General features: G+C 31.8%; 1 protein-coding gene and 1 long non-coding RNA gene across 2 annotated transcripts in view; both read right to left on the reverse strand.

Annotated features, from left to right (window-relative positions):
• Positions 1-7,903: 7,903 nt before the first annotated feature.
• LOC111637667 lies at positions 7,904-11,751 on the reverse strand. Its single transcript, XR_002758727.1, has 3 exons — positions 11,581-11,751; positions 9,665-9,829; positions 7,904-9,592 (listed from the first exon to the last, which is right to left on the reverse strand). It is a non-coding gene; the product is annotated as an uncharacterized LOC111637667 (long non-coding RNA).
• A 5,574-nt stretch (positions 11,752-17,325) lies between these two features.
• Positions 17,326-20,094, reverse strand: part of LOC111637666 (sushi, von Willebrand factor type A, EGF and pentraxin domain-containing protein 1-like) — a 127,866-nt gene continuing 125,097 nt past the window's right edge. Inside the window, exons 22-23 of the mRNA XM_023383217.1 lie at positions 18,522-18,686; positions 17,326-18,449 (exon numbers count right to left, since the gene is read on the reverse strand). Coding sequence (XP_023238985.1) covers positions 18,307-18,449; positions 18,522-18,686 — 308 coding nt within the window. The 3' untranslated portion in view covers positions 17,326-18,306. The remainder of the gene's footprint in view (positions 18,450-18,521; positions 18,687-20,094) is intronic.

Genomic DNA, 20,094 nt, shown 5'->3' on the forward strand with positions numbered 1-20,094 from the left:
GTAAAGAACTCTGCTTCTATTTATACTATTTTAGATGCAGGTTTTTGCGTTTTTGATTGCGTTTTAATAGGATACGTCAACAGAATGTACACTAACAAGAAATTTTTCGATATTCCCCCCGCGGGGGAGAGAGATAGGATTAAGGCTTACCGTGAAGAACTTGACTTCTATTATACTATTTTAGATGTGGGTTTTTGCATTTTTGATTGCATTTTAATAGGGTACGTCAAGAGAATGTACACTAAGAAGAAATATTTCGAAAAAATTTCCCCCCCCACAGGGGAAGTGTTATAAATTTATAATAGATACATTTTGAGCCACAACAACGCATGGCGGGGTCTGCTAGTATATGATAAACATAATGAATATATTTTTATTATTTACATAATTAATTATTAAAATCATTATTTACAGATATTTTATTATTTGTTTTTAGTTAATGTTTTCTTAATATCAGCTATTTTCTCTCCTATTCTCTTAAATTGTAAATGATCTATACTAACTTTTTAATCTCAGAAATTGTGCTATTAAAATCAGGCTCTAAATTTAATAAGGCAATTTATTTGTCATCATTATAAATACTAAATTTTTGATAAACATCATATACACGAAAGTAAAGTACAGGTATACCTCGCCTTACATTGGTAATTGGTTCCAGGAGAAGCGACTTAAGTCAAAAAAGTCAAATTTACTTGTCTCCAAATTTACTTGTCACTAGGCTAAACCACAAATAACCATTCCTAGTTCTGTATTTTATTCATAAATGCATTTTTAATATATGGTTAATAAGATTCTATTTTAAGCTTACAAATAAATTTTAGTTTTTAATATAGTACAGAAAAAAGTAATCTAAATTTACGAATTCATGTACGTACAGTACATACTTGTAAATGTACATGTTTACAATTTGGTGATGTTTACAGTACATTGCGGACTCTTTAGTTGTGAATGTGGTTTGCTCTAAGACATTATAAAATAAAATGATTTTGTAAGGTTAAATAACAAATACAGTTATTAAAATTATCTTGCAACAGTAGAAAATAAACTAATTTATATTAAATTTACCAATATGCAGTGGCACTGACAACAATGCCAAACGGTAGATATTGGAGCTACTGTGGAAAACACTAATATTGAGCACTTAAAGACAGCTAAATAAGATGACAACACAGAAACACAGATGTTTTCATGTTTTGTTCTCTAGGATTTATGATGATTATATTAACATTTACTGTAAATGTACATATTTTAATTATTGTGATTTTATGTGCTTTATCACTTTTCTAGTGATATTATGACTTCAATATTTGTGGCAGACGGATGTAAAGTTGAATAAAATGACTTAAACTTAATTTTTATTTTTCATATATTTTTTGACAAACGAAGTATAATCGAGAATGACGTAACTCGAGGTATACCTGTATATGAAGTTTATAATATACCTTTTCCCTGACCTAGAAGTTTGCACGTGAATAACTTGCAGACAAACTTTCCTTTTATTCTTGTTGGAAAATTACTAATGAAATGTAAAAGGAAAACCCTTTTATTTTCAATTTATAGAAACAAACTTTAAAATATGGTATATGATAGGCCTTATTCTAAGGTTTTTTTTTCCTTAATGCACAATTACCAGTTTTGTTTTAGCCAAGCTGATATATTCTATTGAATATGCTGTTCAAAAAGACACAAATGGAAAATAAGCAGAATAATACAAATTTTATATCTATAATTATTAATTAATGTTTTCCTGTTTTATAAGCACTTTTCATTATATCATTTAAATATATGTGAACGTAACTAGTGTAAAAGTAATATTGACAAAAACCCACATAAATCAAAAAACAGTAAACATGAATATGGAAATCAAAATTTTTTTGTGAGTTCTTTACCACATTATGTTCTTTGTTTTGTTCTGCTTCTGGAAATATACCTCTGTACTATAGCTGTTTGTTTTATTGTCTGATTTATATGATTATCTTTTCTGTTGAGTATAAAATGTCAACAATGCCTGAATTGCAGCCATGCTCCACTTCTTTGTTCTAATGTTTACTAGATTTGTTTCCTACAGAACATGTCTAGTCTATAATCTCACAACAGCTAGCACACCAGATCACCAGTTAAATTGCATGAACTAACATCCTTAAACACATCTAACATCTCATCCTCTGAGCTTCCTATTTGTTCTGATGTTGCCAGAGTAACTAGCAGCAGTGATTATAAAAATACTAAATAATTTTTGGGCTGCATTTTGAAAAAATTGTAGACTATAAATTCCCACTGTCTTTCCATATGTCTTTCCTTAATCTCGAGAGAAGAGTTAGATAGATGAAAGACAAGACAGATATGGAATTAGGCCCCGATTAATTATATACAAACTTCCAATGCAAGTTATTTCAATTCAAAAATTTTTCCCTGAAATGTGTTAGATAACCAGCATGACTCTATTGTTAAAGGAAAGTATAGAGAGCATATATTTTAAATTACAGTAGACCCCCTATAACACTGTAGATAATTCCATGTTGTAGATTTTACACATGTGCCGGGTTGTGAATAGCTCACATGATTGTGTTATAGGGGGAGTCTACTGTAAAAATTGCAGCCTGGCATTGTGATGATGTCATAATAAATAATTGCTTATTACTTTGGAAGTCTAGTCAATTTGTATTTTTAATCATTTTATCCTTGTAGCATAAGACATATATTTTAAGAAATCATTAATTTGGTTAAAATATCTAAATATTTTCTTTCAATTCTAAAATAGCATCTTAATTATAAAAGTCAAATGTTAGTTTTTAAGAAATTTTATGATAAGAAACTAGATAAACTGGGTACAAATTAAAAATGTGTTTGAAGAAATTAATAATTTTTTTTATTCTGTTAGGTCTGAGACTTGCAGAAATATCTTCTCTTCCACCTTACGTAATACAAAATGCAAAGAAATTAATTCAAACACTTAAACATAGAACTGAGGTAATTTAATTATTTTTACTCTAACATCTTTATATTTTTACTTAATTATAAATTAATGTTTTAAAAACTTTTACAGAACATAAATGAAAACTCATCTTGGGAAAAAAATATTATAAAATTTATAAATAATATCATTTGCATTACTAAAGATTTATCTGAGGGTACAATTGAAAAATGCAAAGCTCTTCAAGATTATTATAGAAATTTAATACCTATGTTGAATGAAGATCAATAATAATAATAAATGATTAAAATAATTATCATTAATTAAAAAACAGTTATTTAATAATTTAAAAAAGACAAAGATTATGACATCTGTAACATGATTATATAATAGATGGTTATTTTAAGTTCATAAAATATAATATAATTTGAATTTTTTGATATAATATAATATAATTAATTTTTTGATTTATTAGAATCAAACAATCTTAAAGTAATAAAATTTATTTGGATTTTTATTTAATTTTACTAAAGTGTAATGATTCCTTGCAACTTTAACATTTGTTTAATTAAATTTTTTAAAAATAGAAATGATATTAATCATCCAGTTATTATTAATGAGTTTTGTATTCATATATATATGCATGCTACTATTTAAATTAGCAGTATAATTTATTTATAACAGTATAATTCAGTATATTATTATTTTTATTTGTAATAGGAATTTATTATTTATACCATGGAATGACACTGCTGCTACTAGAATGCCCACTAGGGGCATCCCAGGCTATCTCGTATAAATAAAATCTGTAAAAGCCAGAAAACTGAAGTAATTTCAGCATTACCATTATTACATATTTTTTCCATAAAACATCTTGTCTGAGGTGGAACAAAAAACTATTTGTAAAGATTCAAACTCTAAACTAGTTTTTATTTAGTTGAGTTGGACTTATTATTAAGTTAATTTGTATTAGTCTGTTTTGACAAAACAGACTAAACTACTTTTTACCCACTTGCAGGTATGCAGAACAGAGAAAGTGATATCAATAAACAATTAATTATTTTTAGCTGTTTTGTGAAGTAGATTTAGTAGACTCATAACAGATAGTTTTTATAATAGATTGAAAAGCCAGATTTTAAAGAAATTTCCTGAAAATTTTATATTTCAATTTCTAAAGTTTGTTTAAAAAATTTTAAAGATAAAAAAAAATATTGTTAATTAATATTAATATTTATTTATTCCTAAATACTAAATATATGCACAAAAATAACAGATAATTTCTTATCGTATGTATTTACATAAAATATTTATGATGATATAACTATTTAAATTATGATTTAACTAGGACATCGTGTGACTTTGTCATATTGTGATAGAATTGAAGCAAAGCCAGAAGGAAAGAAGCATTCCTGCACATGTTAGGCACAGAAGAGGCTATCCTTGTACAGTATCTGACAAAGTTCATTTGACTGTGTCAGACAGATGAACTTTGCACTTGCTGCCACAAAACAGGCTATCTTCGTACCTGCAGACCATGGGAGACTCGTACTTGCACTGGCCCTGGCTAGGTACAGAGAGATGATCCACAAACAAAGCAATTGATGGCAACTGATTTGTTCTTGTGTTTTGTTCATTTTTTTGCACCCTTTCTCCATTAGAAGCACATATACTGTTCTTATTTTTGACCCTTAGGCCTAAATTCCATTAGGTTGTGGTCTTTGCATCAGAGAGCACAGACATTATTACTGTAATACCTTTGTATTAGGGATGTAACGAATATTCGGTTACTATTCGGTATTCGGCCTATTTTTCGCTATTCAGCCGAATACCGAATATTTAATCACTATTCAGCCGAATACCTAAAAACAGGAGTAAGAAATAACAAAAACACAGTAAATTAATCATTTTGGTATTTAGATTTAATGTTGAGGGTTAGTGTTGTTTGTTTATACTTATTTATAACTTATAACATTCACAAAATAAAAAAAATAATATTAGTCACATGTATTTACAATTTACAATTACAAATATCAGCACACGTACACACCTATTCATTCGAGAATCGTCACACACGTCTGAGGGTCTGACCCTGTCTATTCTTTTTAAGCGCTCGTCTTTGCTCTTTCCTTTCTCTTTCCTCTATCGCTCTAGTCCATGTATGCCTATGCATACATCGTAATACGCGCTCACGATACTTTTGATTTGTCACTTTTCCGTCGTTGTTTTTCCATTTTATAATTACGTGACTCACAGCCTGGTGATAACGTAGAAAAGAGACAGATAGGACATCGGTATATGTCACAGTTATGATTTCACAGATTCGAGACAGCTTGGTAGCCCGAATGGTCCCAGGCTTTCGCCCATGCACGCTAAGTGACTTTCATTACAAGCATTAAGCTTTCCGAAGTCTATGACAACACTTGTTTGGCATTGACAGCCGCAAATTTGGCGCCAATAAGCTGCTTCGACTTGTTCAATTATGCTATCAACTCAATTTCATATTTATTTTCACATTTTCATTTCGCGGTCTTTCTCTGTTCTTTTTTCCGTTATTTACATGTGTAGGTCATTTCATTGTTATTCACAGTTGATATCGTCATTTATCACATACGGCCATGACGCTCTTGTCTGAACTGTCAAGAATTAACGCGATTGGCGAAGCGTAGTGACAGTGGGCCAATGGAGAGCAGGTCCTGGCTATAATGCGGTTTGCGCGCCAATTTTCGTACGTGCGTTAATCAAGCCGAATAGTTTGGCCGAATATTCGGCTATTCGGCTACGCTCCTGGCCGAATATTCGGTATTCGGCCTGAGGCCGAATATACTATTCGTTACAACACTACTTTGTATATCAAAAAACAAAGTCATGGACTCCTATTATTACTTTCCCTCTGTTATCTATAACTGAGCCAGGAAAGTATGGCAATCAGTCAAAAAATGTATGGATGTTAATGTGTGTAGAGCATGATTTTGTTTAGCCTGTTTGAAGCCTAATAACTCCTTAATTCCTGTGCTTTTGAAAATTTCTGAAATTTTGCAGGAAGATTTGTATTAGAAAGATTCATGCTATTTTGTTGGTTTAAGNAGAATAGACTTAACCTAGACATTCCATTTGAAGAGTTTTTGGATGTAGACAAGTCCCCGATAACATATGAAATGTGACAGGAATTTCTGACAGTGACTAGAGGACCAGACAAATTCACCTAAAACTATTACCATAAAAGAAGCAGAGAACTTTCCTTGAATGTCAGGAAAATATTAGGCAGGATGCATTCCCAGCTATTGCTTACCTTCAAAAAATTGTCCAGTCAACAGAAATTACTGGCCAACTATTTCTGCTAACAGATGTCAAAAATGTTTTATTTATACAGTAATATGTTCAATTAAGGTAAGGTATTTTTAATAAAATACCATACCTTAATCGAAATCAAACTAATAGAGGTTCATATACAGTAAACGGTAATATCTCAAAACCTGTCTATCTTGAATAACAACAACGCCAACAAAAAAATCATTTAAAATAAAATTTACTGCTGGGATAACAATTATACATTTAAAATAAAATTTTCATAAGTGTTTTTTGCCACCATCAGAGGATAATTTGTAATGTTTTGCATGCAGAGACAGGAAAGTAGCTTCAGATAAAGATCTACTCCATTGCAAGATTTGTTATACTCTATTGGTGTATGAATAGACAAAAGAAGGAGGACACTTTTAGAGTTTATCCATAGGAAATTTTGTAATTTTTCCAACTTTACAGTTCTATCCCCATGAAATAATATAACAATTTAACTGTTGTTTTTATAAATACATTTTAAGCCAGATCAGAAAGGCATAATATAATATACTCAAACACATCAAATATTTTGAATAACATTTTTACATTTATTTTTGATATAGTTTAAATTTCATTCCTTGATTGTTATTTTATCTTAAATGCTATACTGTATTTAGTTTGATATTATCTATTATAGCAATAATTTTTCAAAAAATAGAAATTTATTTGAATTTATAAAAAAAAATCATTATTGAATAGTTAGTTACTAGAATGATTTAAAATTAAACTTGGAAAAATTACAAAATTCACATTGATTCTTGATTCTTTAAGTGTACTGTTAGTCTATTACTCTATCACTTATTAACTATTATTCTTTTAATTCCAATAATTCAAACAATGAATATTTATTAAAACAAAGCTGTCAGTAATTGGTACTATAATTTATCAAAAACTGTAAATGTAGAACATCTCTTTATATATTACTTGATTTTTTTCCTAAGCAGAGATAAATCTTTGAAATTATACATGAGAAGTATACTGTATTATTATAAAATTTGATTGCAGAGGATATCAAGGCACTAGAACAATCACTATATCATTTGTGATGTAAAAATGTTGTCCTATCCTCCATCTTTAAATACTCCAGTGAAGATCTTATTGCCGTTCCTTCCCAACTCCGTTTCGTTGAGTTGTTTTCTTGTGTCTCACGACTCGATGTAATGAATCAGGTTCGTTGGAAAGCACACCTCCACACTCAAATTGAATATATTTACAGTTTATTTACAGTAGTAGAAAGTACAAGTTAGAAAACATAGTATATGTACAAGATGACCATGCGTGGTGAATTCACGTGCCAGGTTGGCGTCTGGGAACTAATAATCTTTGGAGAGACCTCAGTCAGCTTGTGGAGTCGGCTCAACTGCACGGTCGGTCCGGTCTCAGCACTAACCCGTCTCTGAGAAGATCAACAGAGGAGAACACTCTCTCTTTACGCTCAGCGGGCTTCCCAAGTGCCTGAGACAACCGTGTATCAGTCTCTTGCCCTTCTCTCCTTGACTCTCGTTCGCCCCGCAATTTAAGGGATTTTGGAACGGGAACTTCCGACCAATCACAACCCTTTTTTTATGCCCGAACAGCTTACACTCGGGTCTGCCGTCATCCGACGAGAGTGAAGCTTACACAAACGTTCGCCACTTGTTTACGTTCGTTTGCTTACCATTACCGTCTGACTGCAGGTGGGTCCAATTAACAAAGCCGGCGCTTCCTTTGCTTACCCTTGTTTACAAGTCAATACTTTACAAGTGGTATTACCCGACCGCACGTGGGTCCAATTGACAAGGTCGCGCCTCTTTTGTCCCCACTCCGCTAAAAGGTCACTACTTTACAACTTGTTTATATCTGTTGAACATCTGTGTTAAAATATATGCTCAAATTTGAAAGAACAATTAAGAATTACATAGATAATCCAAACCCAAAACTAGCAGTGTATTTATTTATTTTTAAAGTCAAAGCACCCAAAAAACATTTTCAACCATCCTTTGGTTGTCTTACAAAATCCACATTTTATAATAGAAATGATATTGAAATATGTTGTTTTTCAATGAAATTAATGACTACATACCCAATATTTAAGAGTTTTGCAATTACACATTACATCATTGCTTTATTAGTTAAACTGTTATGCAATTAACAGGACATTCATTGAAAATTTGAGAAGAAAAATTGTCTGGAAATGCATTTAGTTGTACTACTAGAATTTTTTGAATGAAATTACTTTCTTTCCAATTTATCTTTACACTAAGGAAGAATAACAATTTTTCATATTCTTCATGAAATATGTTTTGTTTATAAAGGATGATCAAAAAGTCTCTGTTCAAGAGCTATAAGACCCAGTAGGTTCATTAGATTTAGAAGAAATTGCCACTGGTGGTAAGGAAATTGTCTCATTGATCATCCAGCAGAAGTCAGGCTGCTAAATAAAAAAGTCCAATATTGCCTTCTGTCGTTCATCATCCTTTCAGACTTTTTCAAAGAATCAAAGACATGGAGAGATATCTGGACTTTACAATGGTCCAAGAGTCTTCCATTTAAGAGTGTCTAACTTTTGTTTGATGTTAGAACTTTGCACATCATTCCATAATGGTGGTTTTGGACAGGCATGCATCCCCACACATCATCACTCTAGGATGCATCTCCATCGTTTTGTCCTTTTGCAGTGAAAAATGGCACAGAGGAAACATATCCCCTGAATATTTTTGTATCAGCAAATTGGTCCCCTCTCAACATATTTTGATTTTTTAGTATGGTATAAAATAAAAAGTAGAAGTTAGAAATGGGTATTGCACATAACAAATACACCTTATTTTGTATATCCACTCAAAACACGACAAAGAAATTTTTCTTACTCATTGTGTTTTTACAACAGCCCATCCCCACTAATTATACAGACTGACCCTGTGGGGACAATGGCACATTGATCTGATTTGGACATATTTAGCAGCAATAATACTATCAATATGGGTACTATACATTCCAAATGCAACAAATACCTCACTAAATCACTGGATCAGTGGCTTCGAATCAGTTCACTCTGGACATCACACATGCAGTGCTGTCAATCAAAACTTTTTGATCATCTCTTACATATAAAATTTTGATTAATTTTTTCAAAATAATTTTCACTGTTAATTCAATTCAGATATATTTCAGTTTTTATATAAAAATAATAAACGTACACAAATAATTATAATTTTTTGTTTCACAAACCTGTTTTGATTTCACAATGTACTCCAGTATAAAATTTTGGGCATAAACAGCCAACATTATTATTATGCAATGAAGTACAAGTACCACCATTTAAGCAGTAATTTTCTGGACAAATAATTGTTTCACATTTAGTACCTGAAAAAGTAAAAAATAAAATTTATTCATGAATTAATCTTTAATTAATCTTGAATATTTAATCTTCTCTACCTGCATAGCCTTGTTTGCACAAACAAATATAAGAATTTTGTGTAAGAATACATGTTCCTCCATAATTACATGGATGAGAATCACATGGTGTGTTATAATTCAATTCGGTTGATGACTGGTCTCGTGCAGATCTAGATGACCGTAGAGGACGATCTTGATCAAGAGCTAATAAACAAAATAATTTTTTCAGATAAAATATCCAGTAATGATAAAATATTTATCAGCCTTTAAGTTTCCATAGAAGATGAAAAATTTTGAAAAAGATAATCACCAAAAAATTATTTTGTCATAGATATTGACATTATTATTGATTTATTAGTCATTGCACTGCCTCTGTGCATGATGTAAAATGAGTGTCATTTTAAATCAATCACACACACATGAATATGAGCTAACTGCAATGATAGTAATTGTTGTAGTAATAAATACAATACTGGAATGATATTTTCTAACACACAAGTACACATTTCATTAAGTAGAATGGTTTAATTTGTTTATATAAAGTACACTGTTGCTAATCTGGCCTCGTGTTTTTTAAAATTCATACAGTAAATTCGTAACATTCAATTAAAAGAAATAGCTCCAATTATTCCTTTGATGTATATGTTACTGTGAATGACCAACATCAGGCGAATGTCAGCATTCACACAGTCGTTTTGTGTATGTATGAAATATATGCTAAATATCATTATTTCTCACAGCAGCAAATGTCGACATTCAGCATGCACTGATGGTGAATGTTGAATAAAAATATTTTTATTACATTAAGACAAAAATGCAACTTTTTAATATGTCAAAATAAGAGAAAGCTTAAGTAACAGCAAATGTAAATAAATTGTTGAACCTAAAATGAACAGTACATTCTAAACCATTAAAGAAAATAATATAGTAATAAACTTACACATAAATTATGCGATTAACGTTATACAATCTTATTTATTGCAACAACTTAAACTGTTATGGCACTTTGAATTTCACAAGAGACCCTTGCTTTTACAACTGCATTTATTCGTGGAACACTTCTTTTTGCAATGACAGCGTGTATAACCTTGCCCTCCACTCTTCAAATTAGCTGCAGCTGCTTCTCTCAGTGACATTTCTTGAGAAAAAATCTCATCTATGGAAAGTAACTTTTCTTTACAAATTATGAACTGATTACGGGTATAAAGCTGCTTGAGGGTACTGTTTTTGTTTGTTAATTTATAAAAGTCGGAGTCTTCTATTCCAACAACAACCACCAACACATTTCGGGCATCTGTATGGCCACGGTTGACATCAGGGACTTGTATTCGTATGGTATCACCAATTTGAGAAGAAGGAAATGGCAAAGAATTTGGCAGCAGACTATTGCCTCTCTGTTGACAGTGTCTTCTTGGGTGTCATTTCAACCTCCACTAAAGCTTATCTGTGCTTGCTGACATACACCAGCTATTGTTCAAATGTATAATAATATAACCAAATATTCGGTCTTTCACTGATGTATTTTGTATGTGTCGACATTCACCAGAGAATATTGACATTCTCTAATTTCGGTCTTTCACAGTAACATATATATTGTTAGTATAGCTATATAAATTTTACAAACAATTTTTCTTGGTGTAAGTTATAGATCTTTGACAAAAGATCTTTGTTTGTAAATTTTAATTAATATATTTATACATATTATAATTCACTTTTAATCTTTTATTTTAAAATATGATTCATTGTGCACATAGAATGAAATTTGTGAACAAAAAAGTTACATATCTAACTTTTACACTCACCAACTCAATAAAAATCATTACACAATAAAGAGTGCTACATTTCTGTTACATGAAAAATACATTTTAATAGAATTCTAAAATACTAATCCTTATGCACTAAATATTTTAAAGCAAGTTAATATAAATAAGTAATTTTGTTTGCATTTGATTTACCTTTACAGTCAGATTTGGACCGAGAACCAGCAACAGAAACTGTTCCTCTTGGGCATGCTTTACATTTAGTTTTTCCTGTTCTATCTTGATAATGATTTCCTGGACAGTACTCGCATCTACCATCCTCTTCAAATGTTCCACTTGGACATTCAACTAAAAATATTAAATTTTAATCATCTTTCAAAATAATTTATTTCTATTTTTACAATTTTAAATATTATCTATTTTTTGAATATATTCATAAAAACTCTTCATACAATAAACTGTTGAAAAAATGGCATCATCAAGGCTTCATTGATGTTGCTCCTTCAAATTTTTACCATTTTTATATATATAAAATTGATAATTGCGTTCAATAATTGTCAACTATATACCTGAGAACATCTTGTTTTACATGTTCTCAATACTGAAAGTGATGCTTTTCCGTGACCTCTTGGCCTCCCGGCCATATGCTACAGACTTTAAAATAACAATTAATGGCCTGTTGTGGCAGTTGTCACCCAGTCCTGTAATAGAAGTTGTTGCCAGTTCCTTAATTAAGAGGATTAATGTCATAGCCAAAACGGAATACTTAATTGTGTTCTAATAGGACTAACTTTGTCACTGAAACTCAGAACAATCCTAGATTTCACCTCTGTTTCCAGGACAGGAAGGTTACCATGTCTACTAGTGGAAAACCAAACTTCATGTATTTACATCTATATGCAATATCCTGTAAACTTCTCTCTCTCTCCCTCTCATGACCACCTATGGTGGTCAGTTATTTTGACATGATGCAATGTATATATCATGTAATCCTTTTTCTTTTCAAATTAACAGTTATTAGTTGTTAAACTGGCATCTGAGTGATTCACTTCCAACTTGCCATCTCTCAGACCTCCTCCATCCCAAATTCAATTGCCTACACATGAAATGGCTCACATGACCTAGCAGCAACAACAACAGACACTGCACAGCAACTAAAGCTGTTTTTGTTTAGTGTCTTCTATCCTAACATAGTCATTGCCAAAGCAATGTTGACCCTTCAGTCAAGTGGTGCAGAAGCATAGGGGACATTTCATGTATTGTCACAATAGCAAAAATTGTAGTTGAGAAAACATCTCTTGCAATGCAGTACATAGTTGCAATTAAAACTGCTCATTATTCCAGGTGATATTATATGTTGTTATGGATTTTAATGAACTTTCCTTGACTAACAGTTTTTTTTTAACCATTTAAGTTTTTGATTGCAACATTAATAGAAGCAAATGGCTGATGTGAAAAGAAATTGAATTTATTTTCAATTGAAGAAAAAATGAAAACCTTAAAATTTTTGGATGGAAATCCTCAGATGAAAAAGAATGAAGTTGTGATCAAGTTTTGTATTCCATTGAGTACTCTTTCAACAATAATAAAGAACAGAGATTCACTAGAGAGAAATTTCAAAAACAACAACAAGAAAGTGAAAGAAATAGATGAATGTGTAAGAAAATGGTTTGTTGCAATGTTGTAACCAAGGAGTTTGTCTTAGCAGAATGATGTTACAAAGAAAGCTGAGGATTTTGTCAAAAGACTTGGCCATAGTGAATTTAAAGCCAGCAACAGGTAATCCAAGAACTTTAAAAGTAGACACATCATTGTCTTCAGGAAATTTTGCAACAAAAGAGTGTCTATGCCTTAAAGTGTTTGCAAAGAGTAAATCAAGAAGTTCCTTTCTCTTGTTCAATGCTATGAGCCAGTGGATGTCTTCAACACAGATGAAACAGGCCGTTTTTTCCAATGTTTACCCAACAGAACAGCGATATTCAAGGTGAGAAACAGAGTAAAGTACATGTGTGACCACAGGGTCAGCACCTCTTTGATGCCATGTCAGGACTGACACACCATGTCTTAATGGACATGGAAATTGCAATGGCCATTAGTAATTACGTTCATGCACGAGTAGTCACGTATGTAGATGCTTGGATTCGGAATGCAGACAACCTTCCATATTAATAAGAAAGAATGAAGAATGCAGACAACCTGAAGTGCACTTCACAACAAATTTATCATTTAAATTTGTTGTGAAGTGCACTTCATCTTTATTTAAAAATCTATATACAGATGTTGGTTTAGATGCTTAGCAGAAACTAGTTATAAAACATAAAGAAAAAGGTAAACCTTATCTTATCATTAATATCATGACCCTGACTGCGAGAGAGAGAATTTATAATCGTTTGCGTGTCAATAAATACCTTAGTTCACAGAATTGGGGGATCAGTGATTGACAGAAGCTTTGATGAGTTGAAAGAGGCAATGTCTTGATGTCTTGGGACAGGAAGATGTCGGACAGCGACAGCGACAGCTTAAGAGATATCCAGAGGATCAGTGAGCACACAAGTCCAAAGGTGGTGATGACGAATGAACAACGTTGTCATCAATCCCCTCCTTTTTATTAGAGAGTGGGTCCTTCATGGGTTTTTCCCATGGCCTTATTAGGAATTACTATACATCAGGGCCAATAGTTGAATTTCGATTTTGGTTCCAAGTGACACATTAGGAAGATGAAAAGAAGTGAATCCGGGGAAAGACACAATCATATTTTCCAGTTTTTTTTTTATTAAGTATTGGGGAAAAAATATAGAATTTTCTTCATATGAGTTTAAGCATTATTATTTTTTTTTATAAAACAAAAGTGAACGTTTTTTGGGCTATAAACTTTTTCACAAAATCTGGGCTCTCACATCTGTAACTGTACTCTTAATCAAACTGGAAGTGAAAAACTTTCATTGCTGATAATTGGTCATTCTGCAAAGCCCAGTTGTTTCTCAAATGTGATATTGTTTCCTATAACAAACAAAGCAAACCAGAAAGCTTGGATGACAAATGAAATCTTTAGTGACTGATTGAAAGAAATCAACAAATCTATGGGTTTTATTAAAAAAATGAAAAATTCTTCTGTTCATAACTGAAATGTTCACTCCAACCTCTCTACTCTAAAAAACATCACTGTAATGTTTTTGCCTGCAAAAACCACATCTAAGCTGAAATCCCTTGGCCAAGGGATCGTTTGAAGTTTCAAAGTGGGATACAAAAGAGAACTGGTTGAGAAACTTGTAGACACCATCAACAATGGCAATACCTTGCCACTATCAATGTTTTGGATGCTATGAGGATGATAGATGATGCTTGGAGGAATATTGCAGAAAAGACAATTAAGAACAGTTTTCAAGAAGAGGAACAACAAAAAAACACCATTGACATAGAAACCAATAAAGTAAATTTGGTAGAGTGGATAATCATCAAGAATAGACTTAACCTAGACATTCCATTTGAAGAGTTTTTGGATGTAGACAAGTCCCCGATAACATATGAAATGTGACAGGAATTTCTGACAGTGACTAGAGGACCAGACAAATTCACCTAAAACTATTACCATAAAAGAAGCAGAGAACTTTCCTTGAATGTCAGGAAAATATTAGGCAGGATGCATTCCCAGCTATTGCTTACCTTCAAAAAATTGTCCAGTCAACAGAAATTACTGGCCAACTATTTCTGCTAACAGATGTCAAAAATGTTTTATTTATACAGTAATATGTTCAATTAAGGTAAGGTATTTTTAATAAAATACCATACCTTAATCGAAATCAAACTAATAGAGGTTCATATACAGTAAACGGTAATATCTCAAAACCTGTCTATCTTGAATAACAACAACGCCAACAAAAAAATCATTTAAAATAAAATTTACTGCTGGGATAACAATTATACATTTAAAATAAAATTTTCATAAGTGTTTTTTGCCACCATCAGAGGATAATTTGTAATGTTTTGCATGCAGAGACAGGAAAGTAGCTTCAGATAAAGATCTACTCCATTGCAAGATTTGTTATACTCTATTGGTGTATGAATAGACAAAAGAAGGAGGACACTTTTAGAGTTTATCCATAGGAAATTTTGTAATTTTTCCAACTTTACAGTTCTATCCCCATGAAATAATATAACAATTTAACTGTTGTTTTTATAAATACATTTTAAGCCAGATCAGAAAGGCATAATATAATATACTCAAACACATCAAATATTTTGAATAACATTTTTACATTTATTTTTGATATAGTTTAAATTTCATTCCTTGATTGTTATTTTATCTTAAATGCTATACTGTATTTAGTTTGATATTATCTATTATAGCAATAATTTTTCAAAAAATAGAAATTTATTTGAATTTATAAAAAAAAATCATTATTGAATAGTTAGTTACTAGAATGATTTAAAATTAAACTTGGAAAAATTACAAAATTCACATTGATTCTTGATTCTTTAAGTGTACTGTTAGTCTATTACTCTATCACTTATTAACTATTATTCTTTTAATTCCAATAATTCAAACAATGAATATTTATTAAAACAAAGCTGTCAGTAATTGGTACTATAATTTATCAAAAACTGTAAATGTAGAACATCTCTTTATATATTACTTGATTTTTTTCCTAAGCAGAGATAAATCTTTGAAATTATACATGAGAAGTATACTGTATTATTATAAAATTTGATTGCAGAGGATATCAAGGCACTAGAACAATCACTATATCATTTGTGATGTAAAAATGTTGTCCTATCCTCCATCTTTAAATACTTGAGTGAAGATCTTATTGCCGTTCCTTCCCAACTCCGTTTCGTTGAGTTGTTTTCTTGTGTCTCACGACTCGATGTAATGAATCAGGTTCGTTGGAAAGCACACCTCCACACTCAAATTGAATATATTTACAGTTTATTTACAGTAGTAGAAAGTACAAGTTAGAAAACATAGTATATGTACAAGATGACCATGCGTGGTGAATTCACGTGCCAGGTTGGCGTCTGGGAACTAATAATCTTTGGAGAGACCTCAGTCAGCTTGTGGAGTCGGCTCAACTGCACGGTCGGTCCGGTCTCAGCACTAACCCGTCTCTGAGAAGATCAACAGAGGAGAACACTCTCTCTTTACGCTCAGCGGGCTTCCCAAGTGCCTGAGACAACCGTGTATCAGTCTCTTGCCCTTCTCTCCTTGACTCTCGTTCGCCCCGCAATTTAAGGGATTTTGGAACGGGAACTTCCGACCAATCACAACCCTTTTTTATGCCCGAACAGCTTACACTCAGGTCCGCCGTCATCCGACGAGAGTGAAGCTTACACAAACGTCCGCCACTTGTTTACGTTCGTTTGTTTACAATATGGTAAATGTACTACCGTCTGACTGCAGGTGGGTCCAATTAACAAAGCCGGCGCTTCCTTTGTTTACCCTTGTTTACAAGTCAATACTTTACAAGTGGTATTACCCGACCGCACGTGGGTCCAATTGACAAGGTCGCGCCTCTTTTGTCCCCACTCCGCTAAAAGGTCACTACTTTACAACTTGTTTATATCTGTTGAACATCTGTGTTAAAATATATGCTCAAATTTGAAAGAACAATTAAGAATTACATAGATAATCCAAACCCAAAACTAGCAGTGTATTTATTTATTTTTAAAGTCAAAGCACCCAAAAAACATTTTCAACCATCCTTTGGTTGTCTTACAAAATCCACATTTTATAATAGAAATGATATTGAAATATGTTGTTTTTCAATGAAATTAATGACTACATACCCAATATTTAAGAGTTTTGCAATTACACATTACATCATTGCTTTATTAGTTAAACTGTTATGCAATTAACAGGACATTCATTGAAAATTTGAGAAGAAAAATTGTCTGGAAATGCATTTAGTTGTACTACTAGAATTTTTTGAATGAAATTACTTTCTTTCCAATTTATCTTTACACTAAGGAAGAATAACAATTTTTCATATTCTTCATGAAATATGTTTTGTTTATAAAGGATGATCAAAAAGTCTCTGTTCAAGAGCTATAAGACCCAGTAGGTTCATTAGATTTAGAAGAAATTGCCACTGGTGGTAAGGAAATTGTCTCATTGATCATCCAGCAGAAGTCAGGCTGCTAAATAAAAAAGTCCAATATTGCCTTCTGTCGTTCATCATCCTTTCAGACTTTTTCAAAGAATCAAAGACATGGAGAGATATCTGGACTTTACAATGGTCCAAGAGTCTTCCATTTAAGAGTGTCTAACTTTTGTTTGATGTTAGAACTTTGCACATCATTCCATAATGGTGGTTTTGGACAGGCATGCATCCCCACACATCATCACTCTAGGATGCATCTCCATCGTTTTGTCCTTTTGCAGTGAAAAATGGCACAGAGGAAACATATCCCCTGAATATTTTTGTATCAGCAAATTGGTCCCCTCTCAACATATTTTGATTTTTTAGTATGGTATAAAATAAAAAGTAGAAGTTAGAAATGGGTATTGCACATAACAAATACACCTTATTTTGTATATCCACTCAAAACACGACAAAGAAATTTTTCTTACTCATTGTGTTTTTACAACAGCCCATCCCCACTAATTATACAGACTGACCCTGTGGGGACAATGGCACATTGATCTGATTTGGACATATTTAGCAGCAATAATACTATCAATATGGGTACTATACATTCCAAATGCAACAAATACCTCACTAAATCACTGGATCAGTGGCTTCGAATCAGTTCACTCTGGACATCACACATGCAGTGCTGTCAATCAAAACTTTTTGATCATCTCTTACATATAAAATTTTGATTAATTTTTTCAAAATAATTTTCACTGTTAATTCAATTCAGATATATTTCAGTTTTTATATAAAAATAATAAACGTACACAAATAATTATAATTTTTTGTTTCACAAACCTGTTTTGATTTCACAATGTACTCCAGTATAAAATTTTGGGCATAAACAGCCAACATTATTATTATGCAATGAAGTACAAGTACCACCATTTAAGCAGTAATTTTCTGGACAAATAATTGTTTCACATTTAGTACCTGAAAAAGTAAAAAATAAAATTTATTCATGAATTAATCTTTAATTAATCTTGAATATTTAATCTTCTCTACCTGCATAGCCTTGTTTGCACAAACAAATATAAGAATTTTGTGTAAGAATACATGTTCCTCCATAATTACATGGATGAGAATCACATGGTGTGTTATAATTCAATTCGGTTGATGACTGGTCTCGTGCAGATCTAGATGACCGTAGAGGACGATCTTGATCAAGAGCTAATAAACAAAATAATTTTTTCAGATAAAATATCCAGTAATGATAAAATATTTATCAGCCTTTAAGTTTCCATAGAAGATGAAAAATTTTGAAAAAGATAATCACCAAAAAATTATTTTGTCATAGATATTGACATTATTATTGATTTATTAGTCATTGCACTGCCTCTGTGCATGATGTAAAATGAGTGTCATTTTAAATCAATCACACACACATGAATATGAGCTAACTGCAATGATAGTAATTGTTGTAGTAATAAATACAATACTGGAATGATATTTTCTAACACACAAGTACACATTTCATTAAGTAGAATGGTTTAATTTGTTTATATAAAGTACACTGTTGCTAATCTGGCCTCGTGTTTTTTAAAATTCATACAGTAAATTCGTAACATTCAATTAAAAGAAATAGCTCCAATTATTCCTTTGATGTATATGTTACTGTGAATGACCAACATCAGGCGAATGTCAGCATTCACACAGTCGTTTTGTGTATGTATGAAATATATGCTAAATATCATTATTTCTCACAGCAGCAAATGTCGACATTCAGCATGCACTGATGGTGAATGTTGAATAAAAATATTTTTATTACATTAAGACAAAAATGCAACTTTTTAATATGTCAAAATAAGAGAAAGCTTAAGTAACAGCAAATGTAAATAAATTGTTGAACCTAAAATGAACAGTACATTCTAAACCATTAAAGAAAATAATATAGTAATAAACTTACACATAAATTATGCGATTAACGTTATACAATCTTATTTATTGCAACAACTTAAACTGTTATGGCACTTTGAATTTCACAAGAGACCCTTGCTTTTACAACTGCATTTATTCGTGGAACACTTCTTTTTGCAATGACAGCGTGTATAACCTTGCCCTCCACTCTTCAAATTAGCTGCAGCTGCTTCTCTCAGTGACATTTCTTGAGAAAAAATCTCATCTATGGAAAGTAACTTTTCTTTACAAATTATGAACTGATTACGGGTATAAAGCTGCTTGAGGGTACTGTTTTTGTTTGTTAATTTATAAAAGTCGGAGTCTTCTATTCCAACAACAACCACCAACACATTTCGGGCATCTGTATGGCCACGGTTGACATCAGGGACTTGTATTCGTATGGTATCACCAATTTGAGAAGAAGGAAATGGCAAAGAATTTGGCAGCAGACTATTGCCTCTCTGTTGACAGTGTCTTCTTGGGTGTCATTTCAACCTCCACTAAAGCTTATCTGTGCTTGCTGACATACACCAGCTATTGTTCAAATGTATAATAATATAACCAAATATTCGGTCTTTCACTGATGTATTTTGTATGTGTCGACATTCACCAGAGAATATTGACATTCTCTAATTTCGGTCTTTCACAGTAACATATATATTGTTAGTATAGCTATATA

Source organism: Centruroides sculpturatus, unplaced genomic scaffold (genome assembly GCF_000671375.1).
Source record: "Centruroides sculpturatus isolate CEXI.00-Female unplaced genomic scaffold, Cexi_2.0 scaffold1196, whole genome shotgun sequence".
Taxonomy (NCBI): Eukaryota; Metazoa; Arthropoda; class Arachnida; order Scorpiones; family Buthidae; genus Centruroides; species Centruroides sculpturatus.